We start from the raw sequence: 13,732 nt of genomic DNA on the forward strand, positions 1-13,732 counted from the left end.
CCGCCCAAATTCAACAAATTACATTGACTTCTACGGGCCCAAAACGGCTGAAAAAAACGCCAATTGGCCAATTTTCCCATTTTTACCCGCAGACACTCATCCCAAGTAGCCCAATTGGGCGGGCACCCGCCCAATCTGGCAACACTGTTTACAATGCAAGGCCATGATTGCTCTGCGAGGCAACTGGCGCAAAAGTAATCTTTAATACACATGCTGTCTCGCAGGAGAAGAGTGGAAAATTGGCTCAGGCCTGTCTGTCTTTCCTGAAACAACTATATAAGGTGACCCACTGTTTTTATAAAGGTTTTTGCCTTCGCAAAAAAAAACCTGTCCCCTGAGTCTCTCTCTCTCTCTCCCTTTCTCTCACGCTCTATCTCTCTCTCTCTCTCTCTCAAACACACACACACACACACACACACACACACACACACACACACACACACACACACACACACACACACACACACACACACACACACACACACACACACACACTTCACTCACTGTCTGTCTGTTTGTCTGTCTGTCTCTCTCGCCCTCTTTTCCACAAACATTTTCTTTTTTCTCTCTGTCTTGTTTTCTGTCTCCTTCACAACAAGTCCATTAAGTTTGAGAGTCATGAAGCATAATGCTGTTGCAGTTCTGAAACAGATTGGAATCCACCAGTGGGAACTTGTGTGTTACATTCAATTTGGTCACATATCACTATTTCATTACTGTCAAGGCAGACAACTACGAATATACAACCAAAAATAAAATGGAGATTTGGATAAACAGCAAAATCATTACAGCTAAGGACAAGCACATAGCTCTCATTCTGTGTCAGAATGGCCATTATGTAAGAACAATATAAACACATCAAAACTTGAAATCACTTTAGAAATTCCCCAAAGGGTGCATTTGTCGCTACTCTGCTAAGGAAACTGTGTGGGTCATGGACAAAATCTCTGGGATGCAATCAGTCTCTTCTAAGCTGAGAATTGAAGACGTATGGCGGATAAGAAGATGTAATCTGTCATCCATTTTCCCTGTGTGTGTGTGTGTGTGTGTGTGTGTGTGTGTGTGTGTGTGTGTGTGTGTGTGTGTGTGTGTGTGTGTGTGTGTGTGTGTGTGTGTGTGTGCATGTGTGTGTGCGTGTGTGTGTTCAGTACTTATCTGATGGCTTAAAATGTCTTTGATGCCACTCTGAAACCTGCTCCCTATAAAGGGCATTTCCCTCCATCTGTTTCGTCCCAAAGATAAAAAGCTTCATGACTCTCACTCTTTTATTGGCACAGTGGTCTTGATTAGACCGGCACTTGAAGAATAAAGGTTGGAGGAGGCACGGGCAGGTCTGTGATTTATGATTTTAATGTCATTTAGCCGAATTTTAGCCTGTTTCTGCTTTAAGCGCTGAATTTATTATCTGCCAGCTACGGTTAAATGATGCCTGCTCGCTCCGCTCGGCCACTTTGTGAGCAGAGTTGTAATTAGGGTAAGTTCTGGGGAATTTCAGATATAGGTAAACACACGCTTATTTTTCTTCTTGTTGTTAGTCAGAGAAGCCAAACATTTCTTCACATCTCAAAATACAGTACTGTATGGACGGACGCCTCAGTCCCCAAATTGAAAAGATTATTGATTTCCATTTATTCTTTTTGAAAGTATTTTTCGGTGGGTTTCAAGTCTTAATTATTATTTTTTTATGAGATAGGACAGTGGAGGAGAGACAGGAAGTGAGTTGGGAGAGAGAGACAGGGGAGGGCCGGCAAAGGACCCCGCCGGAATCGAACCCGGGTCAGCCGGGTAACAGATGAGTACCTTACCGTCAGCGTCACCCATTCAGCTGTATGAATACATATCTTATATCAGTCATATTCTACTTAAGGTGGCCACTGAGATATCTCCTTAAAGATAAAGCTTTGTGGCTGCACAGCTACGCCGGTGACCCGGGTTCGATTCCGGCCCGGGTCATTTGCCGATCCCTCCCAGTCTCTCCCTCCCCACTCGTTTCCTGTCCCTCTCTAAAATGTGAAAGTTTAAGTTATTTAACTTTAAACCTTTTAAAGCTAATGGAAACTGTAGTAAATAGTGTAGTAAATATATTGATGAAAATGTAAAATTTGGCAATAAGCAGCAACGATTCAACTAGCAGCATAGTTGCAATACCTGCTCTGGCCACCATCCTACACAGCGCACCTTTAAAAAGTACAAAACACTACCATCCTCCTATAATAAGGTAAAGTCGTAACCTGAATGAATTAAGTCATTGTAAGGTCCCTCAACATTCTTCTGCGTTCTGTCTTTCATTCATCCTAAGCACACTGAAGAACATCAAACAGAATTCAAATTGGTCTTGCTGCTGTTTTTTCCCCTCTATCGGTCTCTTTCATATTGAAATTGTCTGGAATGTGCTCTCAAGTGCTGTGGCCTGTGGGAATATTAAACCATAAAATGGTGACAACCCATGAATGAGAGATAGGATACCTATACCTTTCCCACTAAGAAGCCCTGGCCTGGCTGGCCATATACCTAGCTCTTTGCCCTCGCCTGAAAGGGAAGCGAATACCTCTCTCCCTTCCTGCACACCAGGTTATTGTCATAGGAGGACTCAGCACTAGGACTTCATTAAGCCTCTCTATTGTTAACATCTGGGCAGGGAATAATGGCTCTTTCACGACTAAATTGTGCCCCGGCCCTCAAAGAGGGATTCTGTTACACCACCACGGTTGACATTGGCAGCAGTGGCAAGCCTGGCAATGGAAAACCTTCAGCTGTTGCAGTCACAGGAGATCAATCAAGGCAGCATGTTTCCCTGAGCCCCCCCCTTATATTTCCGCTGCCTGCCGGAGAAAGGGCTTGGCGAGTATGAGTCGAGTCCTTTTCTTAGTGTGTTTTGCGCTGCTGCCGAATACCCTGGGGAGTTCCAACATCCCCCACTGGGAGCTGGCAGTTCGCAGAGCCGTTTATTATAACAGTGTCAATCCCATCCAGACTAAACTGACGCGCCCACAGTCCATTCCCTAATGACAAGCCTGTGTGACACTCCCTCCCCCTCATCCCCTGCTATCCCGTCTACAACGGGATGCTGCTGCTGCTGCTATGGTAACCGCTGAGTCACCCCATCCCCGCTCTCCTCACCAAAGACGTTTCCACTCGAGGCCCGACTGACCGCAAACTCCTGTGGCGTTTTCAGCTGACCTGGCGCGTGACAGTGGTCAAAGGGGAAACACATACTGCATGTGACGGCAAAAAAGCCTAGAGACGCCACACCGCTACAGGTGTCCCCGAGTTACAGAGGGGTCTCCGGCGCGACGAGCAGAGGGAATTGTCGGCAGTCACATCCATGGGTAACATACCCTCCGCGGTGAAGCATTGCCTGAGCTATGAGACACTCGCGCAGGAATATCCGTGGCTAGTCCGCTGGCTAGAGGAGGAGAAGGTGACTCTCGCATGCTTCTTGCACATGCCTCGCGCATGTGACTTGTGTTGTGAGTGTAGTGGTGGGTGGAATAGCGGCGCGCGCGCTGTTGTTTACATTATATTAGCATGTGGGAAAGGATGCTCGAGTTGTTATGGAGGTGAACGACGAGGAAACGGCTTGACTTTTGTCGATGTGATGCGCTGATGCAAAATAAAGCGAGCATGACAAGATGGTGATGTGAATTATAGATGAGGTGCAGTTGATGTATCAGACATGGGGCTTTACGACGATGCGCCCTGTTGATATACAGGGGGAAAGGAAGGCCCCCTCGCACTCCCTCAAGCTAAGCTCTTGCCACTGTCTTTCGCAGTGAACGTCTCGAGTAAACGCCCCGTTAACTCCCCTTCCACTTTGATTTAGTGGAATTAGAACATGCGATATTAACGTAGCCTACTGTATTATCTCATTCGTGTCTTACTTTCGCACTCATTCAAGGTCGAGGATTATAACTGCCTCGTAATAATATAACAGACATGTTAAGCTCCCCCTTTACTTACTCCAACATGTCAGGAGAAGACGTGAACAAAGTGTTACTGTTGGATAGGCCTGTGGGAGGGGATGTCTATGTCTTCCAGACACATGGCAAATTATCAATGGCCTGGCAAGTGCTCTAATGTCAAAAGTTGCTTGACTTACAACTCACACACGGTAAAATGCATCATTTGACAGGAAACTTTGCATTACAGCAGGCTATGCATCTTTTACAGACTTCTAGATTGTCCATAAAAGGAAACAATGTTTCCACACAGTTAACACATTCATTGCTTTGTCATTTTGTTGCCTGAGTTTGAACTTTTAAGTATTGTTTTGTTTTATCATTTCCAGTATGGTGCCTTATGTGAATTCCCCAAAGCGGTCAAAATTGTTGAGGTTGGACCAAGAGATGGACTGCAGAATGAAAAGGTAGGCTATTCTAAACCCTCCAAATCTCTTTCCACAATAAATACCTCTTTTCGGGTAGTTTTGCCCAAGACCCAAGTCCAAAATGGAATTAATATTTACTGAAAGATCCACTGCACCGCAGCATTAAGTTAAGTACAGTATGCCCACACTCGGGTCTCAGGGAAGAAAGGGGTCTTTATTCTCAAAGGAAAAGACAAAGAATGGTTTGTAGTGCCTTTCACATCCACTATTGGCGCATGGAAATGGGACAAAATGGATCTCTCTCAATGATTACTGAAAACATCTGGTTCACATTTTTCCTTCAAATACTATATCGACGAAATGAACACAAACCGACCTTGAAATATATAGGAAACACGACATGGTTCCTCCAGATGTTTCATATGTTATAAGTTTAGTAGGAGTAAGTCATATCTTTATCATTCCCACAAAACCGTGCGGCACTGTAACTCTAGAGATGGACACGATGACAGTGTTAGGGCTTGTGAGTAACAGCACGCTGCGAATTTGGAGAAAATCTTCCCTTTTGAGGTATAAACTCAGCGGCAGCGTGCAGTAAATTATTCCGTTTGCAAAGTAACGCAAAGCAGCTGATCTGATCTGCACAGATGTTCCAAAAAATAAAAAAGGGGTTGTGTGGGGGGGTCGGGGGGGGGGCACCTTATGATTCCCCTCGGTTAACTGGATCCTCAAAGCAAAAGCTCCCCCGTGTCATTGTCTTCACAGGAAATGGTTCCGACAGAGGTCAAAATCCAGCTGATAAACATGCTCTCTGAGACAGGCCTGCCCGTGGTGGAGGCCACTGCCTTTGTGTCCTCGAAGTGGGTACCGCAGGTAATGGCCCCCATTCTCCTCTCTTCCTCTCCCTTTTCCCCTCTCCTCTCCTCCTCTCTCCTTCTCTCTTCCTCTCCTCTCCTCTCCTCTCCTCTCCCTTCTCCTCCCATCTCGTCTCCTCTCTCCTCTCCCCTCTCTTGTGTGCACTGCAGGTTGGCTCCCCTCCTCTCTCCTCTCCTCTCCTCTCTTCTCTCTTCTCTCCTCTCCTCTCCCTTTTCCCCTCTCCTCTCCTCTCCTCTCCTCTCCCCTTTCCTCTCCTCTCCTCTCCTCCTCCTCCTCTCCTCTCTCCTCCTCTCATCCTCTCTCCTCTCCTCACTCTCTCCTCTCCTCTCCTCTCCTTTCCCCTCTTTTCTCCTCTCCTCTCCTCTCCTCTCCTCTCCTCTCTCCTCTCTTCTCTTCTCTTCTCTTCTCTTCTCTTCTCTTCTCTTCTCTTCTCTTCTCCTCTCCTCACCTCACCCCCCCTCCTCTCCTCTCCTCTCCTCTCCTCTCCTCTCCTCTCCCACCTGCTCTCCTCTCCTCTCCCACCTGCTCTCCTATCCTCCTCTCTTCTCTTCTCCTCTCCTCTCCTCTCCTCTCCTCCCCTCTCCTGTCCTCTCCTCTCCTCTCTTCTCCTCTCCTCTCATCTCCTGTCCTCTCCTCTCCTCTCCTCTCGTATCTCCTTTCATCTACTCTCTCTCTCATCTCCTCTATCTCTCTCTCCTCTCATTTCCTCTCCTCTCTCTCTCATCTCCTCTCTCTCTCTCCTCTCCTTTCCTCTCCTCTCTCTCCTCTCCTCTCTCTCCTCCCCTCTCCTTCCTCTTCTCTCTTGTGTGCGCTGCAGAGTGTGCTGAGTGATTTATGACAGGGTCATTGTTCTCATCTAGACACAACCTGCACCTTGTGCATTCAAGTTATGCATCAAACTCTGCAGATGTTTCTACAATAGGCTCTAGATCTCTGTGGGGTATTTTAAGCTTCTGATACTTCTGGCAGTTTGGGGTTTATTGCTGTGTAAGAGGTAGAAAGAGCTGGGGAGTATGTGACAAAGTTTCTAGTAACAACCTGCACCTTGTGCATTCAAGTTATGCATCAAACTCTGCAGATGTTTCTACTAGAGATGCACCGGATCCTGATTTTTAGGATCCTGCCAGATTCCGGATCCACTGCTTAAGATCCTGCCGGAACCGGAACCGGATACCGGATCCTTACAAAAGGGTTGAAACATATAGCCTACTCGCACACATGGGCCCTTTTTATTACATTGGCTCAAACAATTTTTTAGTCTCATTGGTTTACTGCCACACTGCCTGCACTGGCCGCTTCCAAAGGGCTTTCACTCCATGCAGCAATTGGGGTTGTGAAAGACTGACTGAAAAACCTAGGCTAGAGATGCACCAGATCCTGATACCGGATCCACTGCTTAAGATCCTGTCGGACCCGGATCCTGTGAAAAACCCTATTATCCTGCTGGATCCGGAACCAGATCTTGGATCCGGTGCATCTCTAGTTACTACAATAGGCTCTAGATCTCTGTGGGGTATTTTAAGCTCCTGATACTTCTGGCAGTTTGGGGTTTATTGCTGTGTAAGAGGTAGAAAGAGTTGAGGAGTAGTATGTGACAAAGTTTTGGGGTCGACCCTAAGTCAAAAAATGGCACAGTATCACTTTAAGCCTTCCTCAGTGGCCTTTGTCCAACAAATGGCCTTTATGTCACCAAAGAACTAAAATGAATGTGGGAGTACTGAGCCCTTGGAAGTTACTTCAATGATCCGACTGGGAGTATAACTCATAACTTACCTGTGCTGTTTTGCAGATGGCTGACCATGTCGAAGTCTTTAAAGGATTTACCAAGTCACCTCATGTCAAATATCCTGTCTTAACGCCAAATCTACAAGGCTACCGCACTGCAGTGAGAACAAGTTGTTTATTATTTATGCCACGACAACATTCTTTTTTAGGTAACGATCAACTTTAAGTTGACGGCTTGTTTAGGTCTAAATGTTTATCCCTACGCTACGTACATATACACAACATATGACCTGACTTTAAAATTGGTTTTCTTCCGTTAACCTTTAGCGGAATGGCTATGTTTATGTCTTCCTGAAGAGCCTAGCCCTGATGGGTAAATGTTTGCCTTGACTGATTTACGTTCGTGCGTGTCTTCTGTCCCCCCCCCCCCCCCCCCCCCAATGTGTGCCGGCCCGGTGGCCTCCGTCCCACATCGGAAAAGATTGAGGCGGGGGCAACCGAAGTGGCTGTGCTGGGGTCAGCCTCGGAGACGTTCAGCAAGAAGAACATCAACTGCTCCATTGAGGAAAGCATGCTGAGGTTTAAAGAGCTCATCTCCGCCGCCAAGCAGGCAGGCATACCAGTGCGGGGGTGAGTACGACTCCGACCCCGACCCCCTGCCTGCCGGCATGAATCGTTCAGCTTGACAGCTTTTTTTTGCCTAAAAAGTGCTACTGGTTACTTTGGGCCCCTTGTCTTGCCTGTGTTTAATTTAATTGTGCGGCTGGTCATGTACCTCCTCCACGTGCAGCAGACCAGGGGTGCGTTTCTCGAAAGCGTAGTTGTTAGCCTGTTAGCAACTTCGGTAGTTGCCAATGGGAAATTGCATTCCAAACAACAAAGTAGCTAATGTAGTTAGCAACTATGGTTTCGAGAAGTGCACCCCAGGTCGTGCAGAGTGCTTACGTACTTCACCATGCGGCCGGGCCAGGCGGGCCAGGACCAGGGGGAAATAGCCCTGTGTAAATGTTTGGGCGAAGACATGTCACCAAATTTGGCTTTTACAATTTGTCATTTTGTACATGGAAGCAATACTTGTGTTTGTAAGTGTGTGTGTTTATGTGTGTGTGTGTGTGTGTGTGTGTGTGTGTGTGTGTGTGTGTGTGTGTGTGTGTGTGTGTGTGTGTGTGTGTGTGTGTGTATGTATGCGTGCGTATGTGTGTGTGTGTGGTGGGGGATATAAGACAGGAGCGTAGCCAAACTTTCTGAAATTATCTCATTTGTTAATAGGTACACTGTAAATAAGTCAAGTTCCAGATGCCTGCAGTTCCAGAAATCTGGGGCTTTGTATCGGTTACAACTACAAGTCCAGATGTGTTGAAGCAAATGTGACTTGTCAACCTGTGTGGCAGCGGTCTTTAATCTCTGAAAAGAACAGGGTTTTTTTGTTTTCTCTTTTTCTTTTTTGTTATTTTTCCCAAGGCCAGGCACATGTCAGTTTCATATTCTCTCTCTCTGCAAATGGGACTTGATGCCCAACTGTTCAAGCAGAGCAAGAAGCACCCCACACCCACATCCACACCCACCCAGGGCCGGGATAAGATGGCATGGGGCGCATAGGCTACAGGTTGCTGTGGGCACCCCTGGAAAGCAAATCTCACTTTGAAATTTCATGATGAAATTAGGCAGTGTTATAAGTAAAAACTAGAAATTATGGATAACATGTCTCTCAGCTGTGAAGAAGAGGATTAACAAGATTCCAAACTGTACTCAACATTACAGATTCATTTTTCAATATTTTTCATCTTGCCACATTTTTTTTAACCTTTGGGCCAGTCAGGGGCCCACTAGCAGGTGGGGGGCCCTAGGCTGTAGCCATATCTAGGCTGTGCATTAATCCGGGCCTGCACGCACACCCCACACCCACACCCACCCCACCCCACTACTGTCTTTCAGACTGGAGCAAGACTCCATGGAAATTCCGGTAGCTAGCTGAGGTATCGTCTAACAGCCACATGCCCAGGAGAAACATTTTCAGCTTTTCACTTGTTTGTCCGCTGGTCGAGCTGTAAACGTTTCCTACACATATGGAAAGCACATATAGTTTTACTTCTTCTTCTTTTTCTTTTTCTTTTTCTTCTTTTACTTCTTCTTCGTCTTCGTCTGCTTCTTGTTCTTCTTTTTTCTCCTGGACTCGTTTCTTATTCCCACGGTCGACGTTGCGGCCCTGTACTACTTAGCAACATGAACAACACTAACCAAATGTTATGTTCCCCAACTGCCCATGTTTTACAGCGTCCTCTCAGCGCTGCTAGAGCTATTTAGCTTTTCACTTTACAAACAAGAGACGAGAGAGAGTGCAGCAGTAATCAGCAGCAGTACTGACGTGATGCACTACAAACGCTTTGTTTTAGGCATTACATGAAATGGATGTTCTCAACATCATGTCTCATGTCATCAAATTGACCACAGAAATATTTACACTCGTAACTAATCCAAAATGTTTTTTTGGTCTGTCTCTCTCTTTCTCTGTCTCTGTCTCTGTCTCTGTCTCTGTCTCTTTCTCTTTCTCTTTCTGTCTCTCTCTCCCTCATTGCCTTTCTGCGTCTGTCACTGTTACTTTTTCACTTTCTCTCTTTTTCTCTCTGTCTCTCTCTCCCTTTCTCTTTCTCTCTGTCTCTCTCTCCCTCAGTCTCTCCTTCATTGTCGTTCTGCCTCTTTCAGTGTCACTTTTTCGCTTTCTCTCTATTTCTCTCTCCCTCTCCCTCTCCCTCTCCCTCTCTCTCTCTGTCTCTTTTCTCTCCCTCTCCCTCTCTCTCTGTCTCTCTCTCTCTCTCTCCCTCTCTCTCTGTCTCTCTCTCACTCTCTCTGTCTTTCTCTCTCATGTTTTACAGCGTCCTCTCAGCACTGCTAGACCTATTTAGCTTTTCACTTTACAAACAAGAGACGAGAGAGAGAGAGAGAGTGCAGGGTAATCAGCAGCAGTACTGACGTGATGCACTACAAACGCTTTGTTTTAGGCATTACATGAAATGGATGTTCTCAACATCATGTCTCATGTCATCAAATTGACCACAGAAATATTTACACTCCGTAACTAATCCAAAATGTTTTTTGGTCTTTCTCTCTCTCTTTTTCTTTTTCTCTCTCTGTCTCTCTCTCCCTCATTGCCTATCTGCCTCTTTCGCTGTGACTTTTTCACTTTCTCTCTATTTCTCTCTGTCTCTCTCTTTCTCTTTCTCTCTCTCTCTCTCCCTCATTGCCTTTGTGCCTCTTTCGCTGTTACTTTTTCACTTTCTCTCTTTTTCTCTCTGTCTCTCTCCCTTTCTCTTTCTCTCTGTCTCTCTCTCCCTTTCTCTCTCTGTCTCTCCTTCATTGTCGTTCTGCCTCTTTCACTGTCACTTTTTCGCTTTCTCTCTATTTCTCTTTCTCTCTCTCTCTCTCTCTCTCTCTCTCTCTCTCTCTCTCTCTCTCTCTCTCTCTCTCTCTCTCTCTTCCCCTCCCTCTCTCTCTCTCTCTCTCTCTCTCTCTCTCTCTCTCTCTCTCTCTTCCTCTTCATGTTCAGGTATGTCTCCTGTGCCCTTGGCTGTCCGTACGAGGGCCGCGTTGAACCAGCCAAAGTAACGGAGGTGAATAGACCAAGCCCTTGCTCTTGCTCTTGCTCTTGCTCTTGCTTTCTGCCTCATTTCTGCCTGTTGACGTGAATGCAGATGCTGCATGTCTCACTGCAATTCTTCCTGGCATGTTCTTCAAGTTACTAAAATTCTGAATGCTCTCCTTTCTGAAAAAAGCTTGGCTGGGCTGGGGGAGAAATAAGGCCTGGGCACTTACTAAAGCTTAAAGCCAAGGGGCCCCTCTTAATTAGCGGCGCAGAATTTACTCACCGCCGGGCCCCGCACCCTCGTGGGCCCCTATTTTCTGAAAATAGGGGTCCAGGACGGTGCGGGGCCTACCGGGAAATGCCCGCTATGCCAGATGGCCAGTCCAGCCCTGAAAAGAGGTGATGAATAATGTTCTCAAGCCTGTTAGGTCCAGTGTACCGTATGCTTCCTGTGTGATTTTATTTACAGTATGTGTGCAACCGTGTGAAAATGCATGAGCAAGCCTTCTTCAAAAGGGTCAAAGCACTACACGGGATACTAGAGGTATCATCTAGATTAATGTTTTAAGCAAGAATCATTGTAATTACAGTAATCACTTAAATCATTTTTAGTGCGTATACATGTAGAAGTTTCGGTTGGGGGTGTGCGCGACTTGCCTTGGGCACAAGTAAGGGAGGGCTTTAAGAAAAAAAGGGTAAGAGCCAGTGATCTACAGCAGTGTTTCCCAACCTTTTTTGTCTCGCGTACCCCCTAAACCTCTTTGTTGTGCTATGAGTACCCCCTAATTCATGTCCTATATCGCTTTCTCTGTCCTGATGTGACTGCTCCATACATTTTTATAATAATAACATGTTTCCAAGTACCCCCTGCAGTGTGCTCGCGTACCCCTAGTGGTACACGTACCCCTGGTTGGGAAACACTGATCTAGGGGGCAGATAGCCATTAATATTTTCCACCATTGTTTGACTCTACTGCAACCTCAACATGGAAGATTGCATCTTGAAAACCTAACAGGAACCCATCACAAATTTGATCCAGTCAGCCCAGAGTTAGCTGATTGTAAGAGGAAACTATGTTTTTTAAAACTTTTACATTACTTTTAACACCTCTGCTGCACATGCTGTTCTTTCTCTCGGTTGTGCCCCAAGGTAGCGAAGCGGCTGTATGATCTGGGCTGCTACGAGGTGTCACTGGGGGACACCACAGGTGAGGGCACCCCCAAGGCCATGGCTCTGATGCTACGCAGCGTCATGAAGGAGATCCCCACCAGTGCCTTGGCCGTCCACTGCCACGACACCTACGGACAGGCACTAGCCAACATCCTCATCGCTTTGCAGGTGAAATCTTTTATTTTATTTATACTTTATTGTGTAGACCAATATTACATCATTTAACGATTGCTATCATCACATCACATAACGGTTAAAAAAAATCTCATCTGCCGTGTGTGTGTATGTGTGTGTGTGTGTGTGTGTGTGTGTGTGTGTGTGTGTGTGTGTGTGTGTGTGTGTGTGTGTGTGTGTGTGTGTGTGTGTGTGTGTGTCCGAGTCATTTGAGAAATGAATGGTCTGTGTGGAAATTAGTACACCGCATCCCAACTGAAAGCGATGTAACTGAATGCGTGTGTGTCAGAAATAATTTCAGAATTTCATGTTGAACTGTCCTACCTGAAGGCAACTAAAACTAGAGTGGCAAGTTGTGTTTTAAAAAGCAGCGCCGCTTTAACATTGCACTGCTGATGGACTGGCGATTTACACCTAACAAAGGTAGAATCTTTGGGTTCAATTTCGACATAATCTGTTCCGTGTGACGATGATGGTTTCACAGTCGCTAGCTGTTTGGACACGGTGTTAGTAGTCATTGCTCCACTCGCCTTTCAAACGGGATCTGTTTTATGTACCGGTGGTAATAGCGTGTAGGTACCTTAGGTGAGTACGGTAAATTGTAATTCCATACGACCCCATTTACTATAAAGTTATTTTTAGCGGTTGGGTTATTGCATTTACAGAGAGAGGGGTGGGTGGAAAAAGACTTCATCTTGGATTTGGTTGTCCCGACTTTGCCTGTGACCTTGCAAACCAAGTGAAAAGGAAAGCATCAATTTGGAGGTGGGTTTAAAAAGCAACCTGATACAGGCAGCTTGAGCCTCCCCTTCCCTCTAGGGCCGCCGAAAAAAGAAAAACACACACGCACTGCACAAGGAAAACTCCCCGAAAGAGAAATTGTCTCCTCAAAATCCCCCGAATAACATAAAACATGCCTCGCTGGCACTCTCATTACCTACACACACACCGCACCGACTCCTGACTTGCAGATTTCTCCCCCCACCCACCCACCAACATGTGTGCTTGCACAAACACACACACGCACGCACACACACACACACACACACACACACACACACACACACACACACACACACACACACACACAATAGACAAATCAGCAAGGTGGTCTCGCTTTAAAACCCACATACATACAAGTAGTTTTTATCATGACCAACGTTGTAAAAAAAATGTGGTTGGAGGAGACGCAATTTATTTAAAAGATGCGTCAAAAAACAACCCATGGTCCCAGAATACTCGGTTTCCCCCATTGCCCCTCAAGAAGTTTTATTATCATGACCAACTTAATCCAGTAAAAACTTGTCTGGGGAGGACTTTGTTACAGGAGAATTTATTTAAAAGATGTCTGAAACCCAGAATTTATTTAAATCCTGTCTCAAAACGACCCTAAGCATCAGAGCACTCTCGTTCCCCGTCACACACACTCTCTCTGTCTTTCTCTCCCGCCTCACCGCTCTTCCTGCTTTGGTGATCTCCGCCAACTCTGTCCACCTCCACCTCCACCATCACCACCACCACCGACCCCTCACCACCACCACCACCTCCACTCCCAGAAAAAGGCCTTCAATCAGGGGCGTTTCAGACACAGACCAGAGCCATCATTGACGCCAGGGCCGGATTAACACACAGGCTAGGCTAGATATGGCTGCAGCCTAGGGGGCCCCACCTGCCAGGGGGGGGCTTAATTGGCCAAGACTGAAAATTTGCAGAATTGTGACAAGATGCGATATTGAAAAAAATTCTGTCGTGTTGAGCACAGTTGGTGAACATGTTATCCTTCATTCCTAGCTCGTAATTATGACACTGTCTATGTACGTAAATGTGTTGCTAAATTTGCCTTCAGGGGGGGCCCACCACAGCAACCTGTAGCCTAGGGG

At 46.3% G+C, this 13,732-nt stretch overlaps 1 protein-coding gene across 1 annotated transcript in view; it reads left to right on the top strand.

The window, feature by feature from the left end:
- Positions 1-3,317: 3,317 nt before the first annotated feature.
- The window catches only part of hmgcll1 (3-hydroxymethyl-3-methylglutaryl-CoA lyase like 1), a 35,495-nt gene continuing 25,080 nt past the window's right edge, over positions 3,318-13,732 (top strand). Inside the window, exons 1-7 of the mRNA XM_063191210.1 lie at positions 3,318-3,421; positions 4,289-4,366; positions 5,093-5,200; positions 6,993-7,088; positions 7,410-7,558; positions 10,473-10,536; positions 11,658-11,846. Coding sequence (XP_063047280.1) covers positions 3,326-3,421; positions 4,289-4,366; positions 5,093-5,200; positions 6,993-7,088; positions 7,410-7,558; positions 10,473-10,536; positions 11,658-11,846 — 780 coding nt within the window. The 5' untranslated portion in view covers positions 3,318-3,325. The remainder of the gene's footprint in view (positions 3,422-4,288; positions 4,367-5,092; positions 5,201-6,992; positions 7,089-7,409; positions 7,559-10,472; positions 10,537-11,657; positions 11,847-13,732) is intronic.

This window comes from Engraulis encrasicolus, chromosome 24 (genome assembly GCF_034702125.1).
Source record: "Engraulis encrasicolus isolate BLACKSEA-1 chromosome 24, IST_EnEncr_1.0, whole genome shotgun sequence".
In the NCBI taxonomy this organism is placed as follows: domain Eukaryota; kingdom Metazoa; phylum Chordata; class Actinopteri; order Clupeiformes; family Engraulidae; genus Engraulis; species Engraulis encrasicolus.